At 40.6% G+C, this 18,384-nt stretch overlaps 1 protein-coding gene and 1 long non-coding RNA gene across 10 annotated transcripts in view; one reads left to right on the top strand and one right to left on the bottom strand.

Moving 5' to 3' along the window:
• Nucleotides 1-18,384, top strand: part of LOC144309545 (putative pleckstrin homology domain-containing family M member 1P) — a 21,462-nt gene continuing 3,078 nt past the window's right edge. The window contains exons 1-8 of one of the 9 annotated variants that reach the window (XR_013375506.1): nt 1-590; nt 1,326-1,497; nt 1,747-2,440; nt 3,852-4,129; nt 4,286-7,453; nt 17,362-17,484; nt 17,570-17,633; nt 18,166-18,323. Coding sequence is in view for 1 of the 9 variants with exons in the window: in XM_077890635.1 (XP_077746761.1) it covers nt 7,422-7,453; nt 17,570-17,633; nt 18,166-18,323 (254 nt within the window). In the remaining 8 variants the exon portion in view is untranslated. Of the gene's footprint in view, nt 591-1,325; nt 1,498-1,746; nt 3,170-3,851; nt 4,130-4,285; nt 7,454-17,361; nt 17,485-17,569; nt 17,634-18,165; nt 18,324-18,384 lie in introns of all 9 variants that reach the window. The other 8 variants (XR_013375507.1, XR_013375502.1, XR_013375508.1 and 5 more) reach the window with 8 other exon arrangements.
• The window catches only part of LOC144309546 (uncharacterized), a 10,756-nt gene continuing 5,864 nt past the window's right edge, over nt 13,493-18,384 (bottom strand). Inside the window, exon 3 of the long non-coding RNA XR_013375510.1 lies at nt 13,493-14,186. This is a non-coding gene — a long non-coding RNA (uncharacterized LOC144309546). The remainder of the gene's footprint in view (nt 14,187-18,384) is intronic.

Genomic DNA, 18,384 nt, shown 5'->3' on the forward strand with positions numbered 1-18,384 from the left:
GAAACCCATAGCAGTTGGCAGAGAGAGTGAAAGAGCAAGAAGGAAGGAAAGGTGCAGGGACACATCACCCATCTCGATGCTTCTCCCACTCCAGGAGAGGTTCCCCCCCTTTGTACTGCGTTCCTATTGCTGTCTTTTGTAATCCATCCATGCAGTCACACCAGAGCGATTAACGGGGAAAAAAAAAAAAAACTCTTTTCTCTTAATGTTTCAAAGCTCATTAGCCAAACGATTATTCCTCATTAACAGCGAAAGCTCATTCATTAAAAGGAAGAATATGCCCAAAAGATGCCAGCGCGGTTAATCCTGAGTCCCGTACTGGGCTGTAAATCCCATACTACTTGTATATTCCATGCGAAAGGGACACGCTCCAATCCACATTTAAAAAAAAAAAAAAAGAAAGAAAGAAAAAGAAAACAGTTTGTGTGTTTTGTAAAATCCACAAGAGCAGCAATTAATACTCCCATAGAATGACTTTATTATTATTATTATTATTTTTTTGTCTCTCTCTTTTGTTTCCAGCGCCTGCCCCTGGCTCAGTGCCTGGTGCCAACAGAACACCTTTCAGGATCCACAGCAACGCAGACAACGTAAGTACCAGCCGTTTCCTGTAACCCCTTTTCAGATTTTTTTTTTAAACGACCACCTAAAACATAGAGACAAGCCTCTTCCCCCTTCTTTCCCCTTCTTCTCCCCTGCATTATGCCACCAGGGTTTCCTAAGTAGCACCTTCCAAATCCCTCTGCCTTCAAGTTTGTGCATGTCTGTGTGGCATCCCTTCTCCTCCTTCACTCCCATAGTGGATCTTGTAAAAGGGCTTCAGATCGGCCCCATTCATCTCCCTGGTGATAGCAGTGAATGTAGATAAATCTCTGACTGCCTGCTTGCTGCTGGAGTATGATTTTTATTTTGTCTTCTGTGTATACCTGGGTCAAAAAGTGGGATTGTATGCACACACATACATGCACATACACACATTTCCCTCTCTCTCCTTCTCTGTCCTCCTCTCCTTTTCCTCACACATGCATACATCCCACAGTATGTGTATATATGCATAAACATACACACCTGTATACATACCCATACCTATAACACAAAAATATATACATATCTAAATGTTTAATTTGTCTGAAAATAATGTGTATTTATATACACATACAGCCTTACAAGTGTGTCTATATCCAATCGATAGGTGCCTATCTTTCAATTTATACCCATCTATGTCTCCATTTAAATATTCCCTCTCTTCTCCCAGCAGATGCTGTGTGCAATTGCAATCCAGGATTGTATAAGCAGTATTCTTTCCTTATGATTTCTATTTGTAGATCTTTATGCTCCCTTCTCTGCCTTCTTCCGAGCTGTAGAATTGGCATCTTTCCCTGAGGTTTTCCGAATGGCAAGTGGCACCGGCTGTGGCATGTATTCATGCCGCTTCCTATGGCATTTCTCTTCCGATGTCTGCTTTTTCTCTTTGTTTGTTGTTGACTAGGCTGAATGGTGAGTTTTTTTTTTTTAAGTTAATTATAAACGAAGTTGAATAGCAAACAAACCAACAGCTTGCCCAAAAAGAAAAAAAAAAAAAGAAAAGAAAAAGAAATAGCCCCACACAAGCGCCTTCTGCTGCAACAGATGCCCAGATCACCCCTGGCATGGGCAAATGGGCACCCGATTTTGGTGGTTGTTAATTTTTTCTGTTTGTTGCTGTATTTGTTGTTTGTTTTCCTTGTTTCCTTTTGATTTTTCAAGGAGTCCAAGATCCTGGCCTCTGCTTGGAACGGAACAGTGTCATGGCGGAGACGACGGCCTTTGTCTTGCTGGGTGTGAAAGCATCCGCTGTGCTGGCTCCACTGCGGCAGAATCAAGTTTAAAGGAAGAAAGTGATTAAAGTCAGCTTTGTGCCTCTTTGGTGTGGAAGACCCCCAAACCCCAAGTAGCCGAGGCCCTGGGTCCGAGGAAGGGCTCATAGTTGGAGCAGCCTAGGCTGTAATCCTGGCACTTGCGCCTTCGGTTGCTGCTTTCTGTTCGCTCCTGGGGGTCTGGATAATCTCCCTTGGCTTTACCGCACTGCCTGGCCCGCATACAGGGCCCTCGTAACATATACCCGCTGCTGCTATCGCACGAAACTGTGGCGTTGCCCCTGAATGGATGGCACTGTGCCAACTCTTCTGCCATCCGCCCTTGCAGCTTTTTTCTTTCCTCCCTCCCTCCCCTTCTTCTCCTCCTCCTCCCGTCGACTTGACGTTAATGAACACACGGGTTAATTGATTTTAAAAGCCGAAGAATTACAGTTAACTTTTCCCACAGGGTACAGACGCCAGCCGCTTGGCACACTCTGCCTTTCGCACTGGTGCAGGGGGGCAGGGAAAGCCCGCAGCAAAACTGGCAACTGCTGAGGGAACGTTGCCTGCTTATTGGAGTAGAGCCGATAGAAGTCGACATGGTACTGCCTCATCCTTACAGTATATATAGACATTCTATATTTTGTTAAATAATCAAAGCACACCCTGTCTTTCTTCTCCCTCCATCTTTCAAAACAGGAAAACCTTTCAGAAGTTCTTGGGGGGGTGGGGGGAATCCCTCCCCTAGCCCATTTATCTCATCCTTAATATGCTTTTTTTCCAATAAGAAGAAAATCCTTGAAGCCTCTTTTCACTTACAAGGAGGAAGGCTACCCTTTCCCTAAATATCACCCCTAAAGAAAAAAAATTTTTTAAGGAAAAAGTTCCATAAAGTTTCTTACTCTGTATTTAGTGTTTTAATTTGTTCTCATTCCTCTTGACTCAGATGAGTTATTTATGATGGAAGATTTCACCAGGAAAGTAGGTACATTGTAGTTAAGAACAAAATTCATGTGAAAGCTCTTTTTGTTTGTATGTTTGTAGATTTTTGCTTTCTGTCCCCTTCACCCCTTCCCCTGTAGAAAATGAAAGCAGTTGATACTGTAGTTGGGAAGGAGACAGGCGAAGCTGGAAACGATGCTTTCACCTTTTCATGCTTTCATTTTATTTCATTTTGTTTTTTAAAAGCATGCAGCAAGTGAAGCGACAAGAGGAATCCATTATGCAAATCATGTCACTTTGCATAATGTCTCATGACTGGAATATGCAAATGAGCTGTATAATTTATGAGTGCCAGTGTCTGTCTAAAAGTGTTTCACATAATTTACAAAGTGAGTCTGAAAGACATGGGGAAAGCAGCTCTTCCGACCCCACTGCCAAGGAAGTTCTGTATATTTTCCTATAAGTGCTCCCTGGTAATATTGTCAAGTGCTATTTAAAAGAAATTAAGGTTCCAAATATTCATGAAAGACAAAGCTTTTCCTCTCAGTCTCTTCACCCAAATTCTTTGCCTAAAAATTTACAAGAAACTAAAAGACTCTAAAGTATTAATTTTTGTATTCAATTGGAAAAAAAAGTTTGAACCCAACTTGCTATTTGTGTATGGATTTTCCTTTCTAAAGCAAGGTATGTCTTAGAGAAGCAGACACCTTATCTATTTGTCTGGATATTTGAAGACAATAAAATGGGATTTCTCATTTTGGTTGGTTTTGTGTGCCCTGCTATGTGCAACATTTTATACATTATATTTTCTTGGATGTGTAAGATATTTAATATGGAAGTCAGATGCTTTTAAAATTCCTCTGGAGGTATATAATTCTGCTTTCAGAGATGTCTTCAAAAGAGAAATGCCATTTATTAACTAGGTTTAAGTTCACTAAGTCAACTTACTTGGCTGATCCTTGTCTTAATTTGGTAACTTTTTTGAGTCAATGATTTTGAGCCCTTTAAGAAACCTTAACATTTTTGATAATCTGCCCTAAACTGCCCTTATATTTTTCATTTCAATCATAGTAAATTCTGTGAAAGAAACATACAGGGTGCCATGAAAATGTAAACCAGGAGGAACTGATCATGTCAGAAAAGGCTTCCTGAAGAAAGTGACTTCAAGGTGAATGCTGAAAATTGAAGAGAAATTAGACAAAAAGAGGGAGAAAATATTTTCCATGTAGAGAAATATATTCAGTAAACTTTAAGACAACAAGAAATTTGGCTGCTTGGAAGAACTAAAAACCTCTGTGGCCAGAGTATAGACAGTGGGTCATTGAATCATACTAGGAGCAGATTAGAAGGTAAGCATATGGAGAAATAACATTCATTATCTGCATTTATTTGCTGGTACATGGTCTCTTCTGTCATTATTAAGTGTATATACATGTACTTTGTTGTGTTCATATTGAAAAGTACTTACTACCATAACTTTTATAAAATACTTTTTTATTTTTCAGATTCATGTATTGAACCATCAGATTTCTTTTTTTTTTAATATTTTATTTATTCATGAGAGCCACAGAGAGAGAGAGAGAGGCAGAGACATAGGCAGAGAGAGAAGCAGACTCCACACAGGAAGCCCGATGTGGGACTTGATCCCGGGACTCCGGGATCACACCCTAAGCCAAAGGCAAACGCTCAACCACTGAGCCACCTAGGCATCCCAAACCATCAGATTTCTGAATCCAATCTATGTGACCTATTCTTTCTCTTTGTGAAGTTTTATTTTCAAAAAGTTAATGGCCATTCAGGAAAATAAAACTAAGAGGAATGTTCCACCTTCCAAGAGTAAAATACAGATTCTTTTCGAAAATACTTGGAAGATTCACAAAAATAGATTACTTTCTGGCCTTAAAAAAATTAAAGTATTGAGGTAAGACAAAATATATTATCTGACTACAAACTGAACTAAACATCAATAACAAGAATGTGGGAAGTTAAGCAGTCACAGTGAAATTAGAAAATATTTTGAATTAAATGACAATGAAAATGCACTATGTAAGATAAAGCTAAAGAAGTACCTACAGAGAAATCAGATTTAATGCCTTATTTTAGAAACCAAAAGTTTTGAATCAATAATGTCTTAAGAAAACAAAGTCAAAACAGAAGAAAGTAAGAAAATAATAAAGATAAAAGCATAAACCAATGAAACTGAAAACCGTGGGGAAAATCACTATGCCAAAAAGTTGGTTCTTTGCAAAGCATACTAAAATTGATAAACATCTAGGCAGACTGAACAAGAAAAAAAGTGAGAAGACACAAATTATCACAACTAAGAAAGAACAGTACTAAAGATCTGACAGATACTATATGAATAATAAGAGATAAGTAAATAACTTTGTCAATAAAGATGATAACCTAAATGAAATGGAAAAGTTCATTGAACAACTACAAAAATTCAGTGAAGATGAAATAACTGGCATAGTTTTATTTTATTTATTTTTATATTTTTTAAGAGTGTATTTATTTATTCATGAGAGACGCAGAGAGACAAAGACATAGGCAGAGGGAGAAGCAGTCTCCCGGGGAGCCTGATGCAAGACTCAATCCCCAGACTCCAGGATCACGAACTGAGCTAAAGGCAGATGCTCAACCACTGAGCCACCCAGGCACCCCAGCCTGCATGGTTTTATGTCTATTAAAGAAGTTGATGTGTAGTTAAAATACCTTCCTTTTCTTTAAAACACTCAGCACAGATGGCATCACTGGCATGTTCGACCAACATTTAAGGAAGAAATCATGCCAGTCCTAAACAATTTCTTTTAGGAAATAGAAAATGAAGGAATACTTTCCCACACATTTTATGAGGTCAGCATTTTGTTGATACCAAAATCAGTGGCATTGTAAGAGCAGAGAACTACAGACCAGTAACTCTTATAAACACAAAAAAATCCATAATAAAATATTAACAAATTGAGTTGAATAATATGTAAACAGAATGATACATCATGACCAAATCAGGTTTATTCCAAGAATAAAAGGTTGGTTCAACATTCTAAAATCAGTATGATTCACCATATCACTATATTTTTTTAAATCATCAATTCAATGTATTTGATGAGGAGGGAAAGCCACAGTATTAAAACAGTGTGATAGTGATGGTAGGTTAGACTGAAAGATTAATGGAACAAAATAGAAAGCCCAAAAATAGACAAAAATTTTTGACAAAGGGTCAAAGACAATCCAATGGAAAGAGAATACTCTTTTTAATACATAATGCCAGAAACAAGTAAATAAATACCTTTATCTATATTTTACTATATACAAATACTAATTTTAAACTGCTAATAAAATAAAAATCTAACACTCTACAAGTTCTTGAAGAAAATATAAAATCTTTCTGACCTGAGGCTTAGTAAAAGATTTTATATATGAGGGAAAGAAACCTGAACCATAAATGAAAAAGATAAGTTGGACTTCAGGAAAGTTGACAATTTCTGCTATTTGAATAACATTGTTAAACGAGTGAAACAATAAGCTACAGACTTGAACAAAATATTTAGACCCAGAATAAGGAAAAAATGAATCTAAACCAAACCAAAATGATACAGAAGATAGAATTAGTAGATGAAGACAGCTGTCATAAGTGGATTTCATATATTCACAAAGTTAGAAATCAGGAATATATTAAATAGGCACATTAAAGATAAAAAATACTCTACTTGAACCTATAAAACTAAACTACCTAAAACTACCTAAAACAAAAACTAAAAACTCAACTACCTAAAACTACCTAAACCTAAAACTAAAAACCTAAAACTACCATGTCTGGGATGAAGAATATCATGTCAGGAAGTGATTTACAGATTAGATATTTCAGAAGAAAAGATGAGTCAACTTCAAGACTTATAAAAAGAAACTATCCAAAATGACACATGGAAAGAAAAATAACAAAAAAATAATTACCAAAGCTTCTATGAGTTGTGGGGTAACTTTGTGTGGCCTAATTTTTGTGTAATTTTTGGAATCCTGTGAAGGATAAATTCAGGAGTACAAAAAAAAATCCAAGAAATAGTTGAAATTTTTCCAAATTTGGTGAAAATTATAAACCCAACAGGTCCAACTGTCTCAACAAGATCCATGCACAAGAAAGAAAAGAAAAGAAAAGAAAACTACACTAAAGCACATCATACTCAAATTGCTTAAAATCAGTATGAAGTAGAACAATTTAAAAGCATCTAAAGAAAAGAAGACACATTATGTATAGAGAAACAAAGATAAAAATGACAGCAGATTTCTCTTTGGAATCAATGCAAGCCAGAAGACAGTGGAGAAACATCTTTAGAGTATTTTTTTTTTTTTTTTTTTGAGAATCCTCCATTTCACTTTATTTGTTCATTCACATCATATACCATCCCACAAGAACTGGAATGACTTCATATAGTTTATTTTTCCAACTGTCTGTCCATAGAGGGGTGTGATTGTTTTCTGTGTTGTTCTATCTGGGCATCTACTCCCACTTCAGGATCATCCAATTCGTGCCAAGTTCTCCTCCATAGAGATGGGCAGTTCTTTTTGCTTGCACAGTCCTAGGAACTTTCCTGATCAGAGACAACTGAATATATAAAGTCCCCATTTCTATACCACTCCAAGATGAAGCCCAGCTGTTTCCTAGACAATACTAGGTAAGACAGAGGTAAATGACAGCTTCTTGGTGAGGTGTGTGAGTGTGTGTGTGTGTCAATGCACCCATCTGTCATAGGGCAGTGAAATATTTACAGAGCCCTGAACTTAAAATCCAAAGGCTCAATTTCAAGTTCTGACAATGTCACTTAAAAACTGGTTGACTTTGGGCAAGGCTGTTAACTTCTTTTGACACTTCACTTCCTTGGTATTGGTGGTGATCTCTCCTTTCTCATTCATGATTTTATTAATTTGAGTTTTTCTCTCTTCTTTTTATTAAGGATGGCTAATGGTTTATCTAACTTATTAATCTTTCAAAGAACCAACTCCTGGTTTTGTTGATCTGTTCCACAGTTATTCTCGTCTCTATTTCATTGAGTTCTGCTCGAATCTTTATTAACTCTCTTCTTCTACTGGGTGTAGGATCTATTTGTTTTTTTTTCTCCAGTTCCTGCAAGGTTAGCTTTTGTATTTGAGTTCTTTCCAGTTTTTTTTTTTTGGTGTTCAATTTACTAACATACAGAATAACCCCCAGTGCCCGTCACCCATTCACTCCCACCCCCCGCCCTCCTCCTCTTCCAACACCCCTAGTTCGTTTCCCAGAGTTAGCAGTCTTTACGTTCTGTCTCCCTTTCTGATATTTCCCACACATTTCTTCCCCCTTCCCTTATATTCCCTTTCACTATTATTTATATTCCCCAAATGAATGAGAACATATAATGTTTGTCCTTCTCCGACTGGCTTACTTCACTCAGCATGATACCCTCCAGTTCCATCCACGTTGAAGCAAATGGTGGGTATTTGTCATTTCGAATAGCTGAGTAATATTCCATTGTATACATAAACCACAGCTTCTTTATCCATTCATCTTTCGTTGGACACCGAGGCTCCTTCCACAGTTTGGCTATCGTGGCCATTGCTGCTATAAACATCGGGGTGCAGGTGTCCCGGCGTTTCACTGCATCTGTATCTTTGGGGTAAATCCCCAACAGTGCAATTGCTGGGTCGTAGGGCAGGTCTATTTTTAACTCTTTGAGGAACCTCCACACAGTTTTCCAGAGTGGCTGCACCAGTTCACATTCCCACCAACAGTGTATGAGGGTTCCCTTTTCTCCGCATCCTCTCCAACATTTGTTGTTTCCTGCCTTGTTAATTTTCCCCATTCTCACTGGTGTGAGGTGGTATCTCATTGTGGTTTTGATTTGTATTTCCCTGATGGCAAGTGATGCAGAGCATTTTCTCATGTGCATGTTGGCCATGTCTATGTCTTCCTCTGTGAGATTTCTGTTCATGTCTTTTGCCCATTTCATGATTGGATTGTTTGTTTCTTTGGTGTTGAGTTTAATAAGTTCTTTATAGATCTTGGAAACTAGCCCTTTATCTGATATGTCATTTGCAAATATCTTCTCCCATTCTGTAGGTTGTCTTTGAGTTTTGTTGACTGTATCCTTTGCTGTGCAAAAGCTTCTTATCTTGATGAAGTCCCAATAGTTCATTTTTGCTTTTGTTTCTTTTGCCTTCGTGGATGTATCTTGCAAGAAGTTACTATGGCCGAGTTCAAAAAGGGTGTTGCCTGTGTTCTTCTCTTGGATTTTGATGGAATCTTGTCTCACATTTAGATCTTTCATCCATTTTGAGTTTATCTTTGTGTATGGTGAAAGAGAGTGGTCTAGTTTCATTCTTCTGCATGTGGATGTCCAATTTTCCCAGCACCATTTATTGAAGAGACTGTCTTTCTTCCAATGGATAGTCTTTCCTCCTTTATCGAATATTAGTTGCCCATAAAGTTCAGGGTCCACTTCTGGATTCTCTATTCTGTTCCACTGATCTATGTGTCTGTTTTTGTGCCAGTACCACACTGTCTTGATGACCACAGCTTTGTAGTACAACCTGAAATCTGGCATTGTGATGCCCCCAGATATGGTTTTCTTTTTTAAAATTCCCCTGGCTATTCGGGGTCTTTTCTGATTCCACACAAATCTTAAAATAATTTGTTCTAACTCTCTGAAGAAAGTCCATGGTATTTTGATAGGGATTGCATTAAACGTGTATATTGCCCTGGGTAACATTGACATTTTCACAATATTAATTCTGCCAATCCATGAGCATGGAATATTTTTCCATCTCTTTGTGTCTTCCTCAATTTCTTTCAGAAGTGTTCTATAGTTTTGAGGGTATAGATCCTTTACATCTTTGGTTAGGTTTATTCCTAGGTATCTTATGCTTTTGGGTGCAATTGTAAATGGGATTGACTCCTTAATTTCTCTTTCTTCAGTCTCATTGTTAGTGTATAGAAATGCCACCGACTTCTGGGCATTGATTTTGTATCCTGCCACGCTACCGAATTGCTGTATGAGTTCTAGCAACCTTGGGGTGGAGACTTTTGGGTTTTCTATGTAGAGTATCATGTCATCGGCGAAGAGGGAGAGTTTGACTTCTTCTTTGCCAATTTGAATGCCTTTAATGTCTTTTTGTTGTCTGATTGCTGAGGCTAGGACTTCCAGTACTATGTTGAACAGCAGTGGTGAGAGTGGACATCCCTGTCTTGTTCCTGATCTTAGGGGAAAGGCTCCCAGTGCTTCCCCATTGAGAATGATATTTGCTGTGGGCTTTTCATAGATGGCTTTTAAGATGTCGAGGAATGTTCCCTCGATCCCTACACTCTGAAGAGTTTTGATCAGGAATGGATGCTGTATTTTGTCAAATGCTTTCTCTGCATCCAATGAGAGGATCATATGGTTCTTGGTTTTTCTCTTGCTGATATGATGAATCACATTGATTGTTTTACGGGTGTTGAACCAGCCTTGTGTCCCAGGGATAAATCCTACTTGGTCATGGTGAATAATTTTCTTAATGTATTGTTGGATCCTATTGGCCAGTATCTTGTTGAGAATTTTTGCATCCATGTTCATCAGGGATATTGGTCTGTAATTCTCCTTTTTGGTGGGGTCTTTGTCTGGTTTTGGAATTAAGGTGATGCTGGCCTCATAACACGAATTTGGAAGTACTCCATCTCTTTCTATCTTTCCAAACAGCTTTAGGAGAATAGGTATGGTTTCTTCTTTAAACGTTTGATAGAATTCCCCTGGGAAGCCATCTGGCCCTGGACTCTTGTGTCTTGGGAGGTTTTTGATGACTGCTTCAATTTCCTCCCTGGTTATTGGCCTGTTCAGGTTTTCTATTTCTTCCTGTTCCAGTTTTGGTAGTTTGTGGCTTTCCAGGAATGCGTCCATTTCTTCTAGATTGCCTAATTTATTGGCGTATAGCTGTTCATAATATGTTTTTAAAATCGTTTGTATTTCCTTGGTGTTGGTAGTGATCTCTCCTTTCTCATTCATGATTTTATTAATTTGAGTCTTCTCTCTCTTCTTTTTAATAAGGCTGGCTAATGGTTTATCTATCTTGTTAATTCTTTCAAAGAACCAACTCCTGGTTTTGTTGATCTGTTCCACAGTTCTTCTGGTCTCGATTTCATTGAGTTCTGCTCGAATCTTTATTAACTCCCTTCTTCTCTTGGGTGTAGGATCTATTTGCTGTTTTTTCTCTAGCTCCTTTATGTGTAAGGTTAGCTTTTGTATTTGAGTTCTTTCCAGTTTTTGAATGGATGCTTGTATTGCGATGTATTTCCCCCTTAGGACTGCTTTTGCTGCATCCCAAAGATTTTGAACGGTTGTATCTTCATTCTCATTAGTTTCCATGAATCTTTTTAATTCTTCCTTAATTTCCTGGTTGACTCTTTTATCTTTTAGCAGGATGGTCCTTAACCTCCACGTGTTTGAGGTCCTTCCAAACTTCTTGTTGTGATTTAGTTCTAATTTCAAGGCATTATGGTCTGAGAATATGCAGGGGACAATCCCAATCTTTTGGTATCGGTTCAGACCCGATTTGTGACCCAATGTGTGGTCTATTCTGGAGAAAGTTCCATGTGTGCTTGAGAAGAATGTGTATTCAGTTGAGTTTGGATGTAAAGTTCTGTAGATATCTGTGAAATCCATCTGGTCCAGTGTATCATTTAAAGCTCTCGTTTCTTTGGAGATGTTGTGCTTAGAAGACCTATCGAGTATAGAAAGAGCTAGATTGAAGTCACCAAGTATAAGTGTATTATTATCTAAGTATTTCTTCACTTTGGTTAATAATTGATTTATATATTTGGCAGCTCCCACATTCGGGGCATATATATTGAGGATTGTTAAGTCCTCTTGTTGAATAGATCCTTTAAGTATGAGATAGTGTCCCTCTTCATCTCTCACTACAGTCTTTGGGGTAAATTTTAGTTTATCTGATATAAGGATGGCTACCCCTGCTTTCTTTTGAGGACCATTCGAATGGTAAATGGTTCTCCAACCTTTTATTTTCAGGCTGTAGGTGTCCTTCTGTCTAAAATGAGTCCCTTGTAGACAGCAAATAGATGGGTCCTGCTTTTTTATCCAGTCTGAAACCCTGCGCCTTTTGATGGGGTCATTAAGCCCGTTCACATTCAGAGTTACTATTGAGAGATATGAGTTTAGTGTCATCATGATATCTATTCAGTCCTTGTTTTTGTGGACTGTTCCCCTGAACTTCTTCTTAAAGGGGAATTTTAAGAGTCCCCCTTAAAATTTCTTGCAGAGCTGGTTTGGAGGTCACATATTCTTTTAGTTGCTGCCTGTCTTGGAAGCTCTTTATCTCTCCTTCCATTTTGAATGAGAGCCTTGGTGGATAAAGTATTCTTGGTTGCATGTTCTTCTCATTTAGGACCCTGAATATATCCTGCCAGCCCTTTCTGGCCTGCCAGGTCTCTGTGGAGAGGTCTGCTGTTACCCTAATACTCCTCCCCATAAAAGTCAGGGATTTCTTGTCTCTTGCTGCTTTAAGGATCTTCTCTTTATCTTTGGAATTTGCAAGCTTCACTATTAAATGTCGAGGTGTTGAACGGTTTTTATTGATTTTAGGGGGGGATCTCTCTATTTCCTGGATCTGAATGCCTGTTTCCCTTCCCAGATTAGGAAAGTTTTCAGCTAGAATTTGTTCAAATACATATTCTGGCCCTCTGTCCCTTTCGGCGCCCTCGGGAACACCAATTAAACGTAGGTTTTTCTTTCTCAGGCTGTCGTTTATTTCCCTTAATCTATCCTCATGGTCTTTTAATTGTCTGTCTCTTTTTTCCTCAGTTTCCCTCTTTGCTATCAACTTGTCTTCTATGTCACTCACTCGTTCTTCCACCTCGTTAACCCTCGTCGTTAGGACTTCTAGTTTGGATTGCATCTCATTCAATTGATTTTTAATTTCTGCCTGATTAGCTCTAAATTCTGCAGTCATGAAGTCTCTTGAGTCCTTTATACTTTTTTCTAGAGCCACCAGTAGCTGTATAATAGTGCTTCAGAATTGGCTTTCTGACATTGAATTGTAATCCAGATTTTGTAACTCTGTGGGAGAGAGGACTGTTTCTGATTCTTTCTTTTGAGGTGAGGTTTTCCTTCTAGACATTTTGCTCAGTGCAGAGTGGCCAAAAGCAAGTTGTATTGGGAAAAAGAGAAAAAGAGAGGAGAGAAAGAAGGAAAGAAAAGAGAAAGAGAAAAAAAAGGGAAGAAAAAAAACAAAAAAAAAAAAGAAGAAAAAGAGAAAGAAAAAGAAAGGAGAAAAAAAGGGGGTGGAGGAAGGAAACAAATCAAAAAGCAAAACAAAACAAACAAACAAACAAACAAAAAGAACCACGGGGCAGTATCTTCTGATTCTGTGTACTTTTAAGTCCCTTGGCTTCTCCTGGAAGTTGTCCGTCTAGCTGGTGTTCTGGGGGAGGGGCCTGTTGTGCTGGTTTTCAGGTGTTAGCACTTGGGGGAGCTGCTGTGCCCCTGCCTGGTGCAGGGCTCAGTGAGGGTTGTTTACTCCGTGAGGCCGCAGGAGGAATAGCCCCAGTGGCGGGGCAGCTCTGGAAACCTGGATTCAGCTCCGGCAGGAACTCCGTCTGCAGGGCCTGGAGGCTCCGGGCGGGGCCGCTGATCTGCTCAGCTGGGGCAGGAGCTTCCTTGCTGTCCTGGTCCCTCCCAGCCTCTGCCTGTCCCGGGGGAGGCGGGATCCTGGGCTGTGTCCCGGCGCCCTGTGCTCCGGGGCCTGCGCTGGTGGATTCGCGCTCCCGGGCCGCGCAGCCCCCTCCGCGGAGCCGCCGCCCGAGCCCCTCCGAGCTGCTCCTGGAACCGCGCAGCCCCCTCCGCACGGAGCCTCTTCCTCTGCCCGAGCCCCTCCGAGCTGCTCCCGGGGCCGCGCAGCCCCCTCCGCGGAGCCGCCGCCCGAGCCCCTCCAGCTGCTCCGGGTCCCCCGTGCGCGCTGCAGCCCTTAGGGAGCTCGGCGCACTCTCCTGGGGCGCAGTTGCTGTTACTGCCCCAGGGAACCCGAGGGCATCCTCGCCCTCCTGGGTCCTGCTCCACCTCCCCGCGAGCCCCTTTCTGCCCGGGAAGGTCGGTGCAGCTCCTGCTCCTCCGGGACGGGGCTCTCCTGTCCTGGGGACACTCGCCCCGGCCTCAGCCCGGCTCCTCCCGGCCCCTCCCCCTCGGAGGCCTTTGTTTCTTTACTTCTTTTTCCCCGTCTTCCTACCATGATAGAAGCGCGAACTCTTCTCACTGTAGCATTCCAGCTGGTCTCTCTTTAATTCTCAGGCCGAATTCATAGATTTTCAGGATGATTGGAAGGTTTTCTAGGTAATTTGGTGGAGACAGGTGATTTGGAGACCCTACTCTTCCGCCATCTTGCTCCTCCCCTCTTTAGAGTATTGAAAGAAAAAATAAAGTTAAACTGAAATTCTATAAACAGAAAAAGTACATTTCAAAGATGAAATACAGACTTTTTCAGATGTACAAAAACTGAAAGAATTTATCATTAGCAGACCTGCACAACAAAAACTGTTAAAGGAAACTTCAGACAAATGGAAAATTATACCACATAATGAAAAGCCTTGAAAATGGCAATTATATTAAATTTTTAAAAAATTATTAAATATGTTTAAAGGTAATTGATTATTTGAAACAAAAATAATAGCAATGTACTGTTTTTATAACACAAAAAGCGAAATCCATGATAAGAGTAGCACAAAAGCTATTGAATAAAATGGAAAAATGAAAGAATTATTATAAAGTTCTTATACTGTATACAAAGTGGTATAATATCATTCGAAGTTAGACTGATAAAGTTGTATACTATAAACTTTCTTAATTTAAAAATAGCTATAGTTAATAAGCAACAAAAGAGAATGGAGTTCTCAAAAAATGCTCGATTCCAAACATATAGCAAGATAATAGACTTAAATGTCATCTTCAGTAATCACATTAAATGTAAATGGCCTAACTACACTAATTAAAGGACAGAGATTGCTAGATTATGTAGAAAACAGCAAGACCCAAATATATGCTACCTACAATAAAAACGACTTAAATATAAATATTCAAATGGTTTAGAAGTTAAAGGATGGGAATAGATATACCATATTAACACTAATCAAATGAAAGTTGGAATATATATATATTAACATAAGGTAGTATATTTCATTGTTTATAGACCCTAGAAAGATGAAGTCAGCCACTACTGTATTCTTTTGCTTTCTTTAGTGACAATTAGACCTTAGCTTCTCTTTCAATCAATGGATTCTGGATCTGAGAACTGTCTCTGGTCTGGAAATAGCAAGGGATTATGACTTTCCATTGAAGTGGCCAACTTTTATCTCTCTGTTCATTCAATCTTGATCTTTTTTTGAATATGTGTTATGAAATACCTCTAGTGTTTTATCTTGCCTCTAGTAATATGTTCTATGAGATATGTCCATAAACCCCTGTGGATCAGGCACCCTCTGGTTGCTATTTGAAACTTGCTTCCAAATCCTTCCAGGGAACATAGTATAAGCTGTATTTTATGTATAATGTCCACTCCAGCATACCCATTTCTCTGAGGTTTTTACTGCTTTCTGAATAGTTTATTACACCATTTATCAAATCTCTAAAATGGGCCATCATTCTTTCACTTTTCCAAGAACCACCCCATCAGTGTATTAAAAACTGACTCCAAGAATCCTTGTCAGGGCATTAAATCTGAGTCATGGAAAAGATCCCCCATTAAGCAATTTATATTCCAATTCTCTGGTCCAGCACCCTCAAGATTCCAGGCATATTCTGACAGTTCCTACACTGCATATTAGCCAGGTGCATCTACTCTCTTTTGGCAATAAATCTCTCTCCTCCCTCAGCAAGCCCAAGATTTCTCCAGTGGGGCCATTCTGAGATTTGACACTCATTCCTCTGGTGCCCAGGAAGTGAAATGAAGTCAGGTTCTGAAAAATAAAAGCATTATAAAGCACCTGCTTCATTTGAAACCTGTGTGGTCATCAAATAAGATAGAGTCCCTATCCCCTAACAAGTGGAAGTGGTTCTCTTTCTTGGGCCCAAAGGGTTGAAGATAGTCTGAGTGCTCAAAATTCTCAACTGCATCAGTCTTAATATCCCCACATCAGGGCTCAGAGTCCTACCTCTCCAATAGGGCCCTGACATTGGCATAGAAGACTTGACTGGGTGAGAAATCAGCCTTCTCTTTAGCTCTGCAACCCTTATAATTAAGTTGCATTGCTAATCTTAAGTCACGTTTGCCCTTTGATTTGTATTCTTTACTTTAAATTGGTACTTAACTGACCTAAGTCTGTCATTCTTTTTTTTTTTTTTTTTTTTTTTTTTGGTAAATCACTGGTGTTCAGCCATAACCACCCAGTTCCACAGTCCTAGTAATTTCTTCATTGCTCTGAAATGCCAGATAAATTACACAAGCTGGTACACTTCTTTATCACATCTCATTCACCATGGGTAAGAAATCTTAACCTTTGCACTACTACAGCCTGTCAGACTCTATGCTTCTAACTCTCAGTCCTGGTAACAACTATCCTAGATAGAGTTCCCTAAAGGCAGAGCCCTCATGGCATCTGGAATAGCCCAGTAGCCAATAAATATATAAAAGTGTGTTCATTAGTTGTGGAAATCAAACCAATGAGATACCACGTGTGTTTGATAAAAATGTATACTCTGCAGCTGTTAGGTATAGGGGATTTCTGCAGCCATTTACTCTCTATCCCTGAGGATGGAACCCCTCAGATCTCTGCCACTACTGAGGTTGAAAGTAGAGCCACCCTCATCGTGTCTCCCCCATGCCCCACCCCACTGTGAAATGGGATCTGCCTTCCTTAGACCACATCGCCATGACTCTCACATAGCACTGAAACTGGATGCTTGACTGTGTCCCTCCGCTTGCCCAGGGGCTATAGGGGGGCAGAGGCTGCCTCCTATGCATTTCTGTCCCACTGTCCCTAGTATGGAATGGTGGCAGTAATGACAACAGCTAACACCTTCAGGCATTCACTGGGATGGATAAGGGTGCAGGCTCCAGAGGCTGACTTCTGCATTCAGGTCTCCAGCTCTCCTGTCGAGGTGGGGATTATAAGAGTACCAACCTCACAGGACAGTGCAATGAGTTAATGGATATAAACCTCTAAGCCCAGTTCCCAATATAAATGTTGGCTCTGGTCATCCTCCTCCTCATTATAATTTTTTTAAAGACGTTCTATGTTTTATAACCTTTAAATTTTTTTGGAATATTCTTCAGCTCTATTGAGGCATAACTGATAAAATTATAACATGTTGAAAGTGGATATCATGGTAATTTGGTGTATGTATATACATTGTGAGACGGTTCCTCCCATCTGGTTTATTCACACATCCATCACCTCACTACTTAGGTGTAGATTTTTGGTGAGAGCATTTAAGTTCTACTCTCAGCAAATTTCAGTTATACGATACAGTGTTATCAACTCTAGCTGATAATCATTCGTTGTTTACTGTGTGCTGGGCACTATGCCAAATGCTTTAAATAAATTATTTAATCCTCAAAGAGCTCTATTTCTCAGGTGAGGAAGCTTGAGTTGTAGAGATGTTGAGTAATTTGCCCTGGGTCACCTGGAAGACCAGATCCCCAACCCGGGCGCCCGACCGCGCTCTTAGGCACCGCCCTGGCCAGGCGTTCATACCCGGTGAGCAGCTGAAGGAATGAAAACAAACACAGGTTGGCCCGGATCGGGAAACCCTTATAAGGGGCCTCTTCTGTTTTGTTTGAAGGCTCAACCACAGGAATTACCTCTTGGAGTCTCCCCACAAGTACAGTGTTGCCGACCTCCAGCAGGTGAGACTGCCTTTCTCTACCCCCAGAGGGGCCTCATTCCTGGAGACATCAGACGGGAGGGGTGGCTGCAGCTTTTCAGCACCTCAGACTATGTGTCTGGCTGTCCCAGGATTCCTGGGCGGTGACTGAGTGCCAGCCCCCTGCAGTTAGCAGGCAGTCCAGCAAAGCCTGGGGAACAGGAGCGCCTTGGCCCCTTCCCTGCCTCTGGCCTCGTCCCCAGCTAGAGGGCAGCAGGAGGAGAGGCCCCAGGCCTGAAAGTTGAGGACATTCCTTCCTTCAGGGAGGGCACTGTGGATTTGGGTCTCATCCTTAAGCCGGTTACCCCCAGTGACCTCCATGTGGGGGAGCTGTACACCTGCATTGTTCAGCCTGGACCGGGGTGGGGGGGTGGGGGGGGTGGTTCTTGCCCAAGTGGGAAGATACTCTTTGGGAATAGGAGTTCTTGAGGCAAGGTGGAGCCACATTTTATAGATGGCCTCAGCCTCAGCACAGCTACCCGAAAGGCCTGTCGGCCTGCACTTGCCCTCCACAGATCGTGGATGGAGTGTATGAAGGGTTCCTCAACACCCTGATTGGATTTGCCTCCCAGCACGTCTACCACTGTGACCTGTGCACCCAGCGTGGCTTCATCTGCCAGATCTGCCATCACCACGACATCATCTTCCCCTTCGAGTTTGACGCCACAGTCAGGTATGTGGGACACCCAGCCTGCCACCCCACCCCTATCCACAGCTGGCCCCAGCTATCCAGG

The sequence above is a fragment of the Canis aureus genome, unplaced genomic scaffold (assembly GCF_053574225.1).
Source record: "Canis aureus isolate CA01 unplaced genomic scaffold, VMU_Caureus_v.1.0 NW_027326479.1_RagTag, whole genome shotgun sequence".
In the NCBI taxonomy this organism is placed as follows: domain Eukaryota; kingdom Metazoa; phylum Chordata; class Mammalia; order Carnivora; family Canidae; genus Canis; species Canis aureus.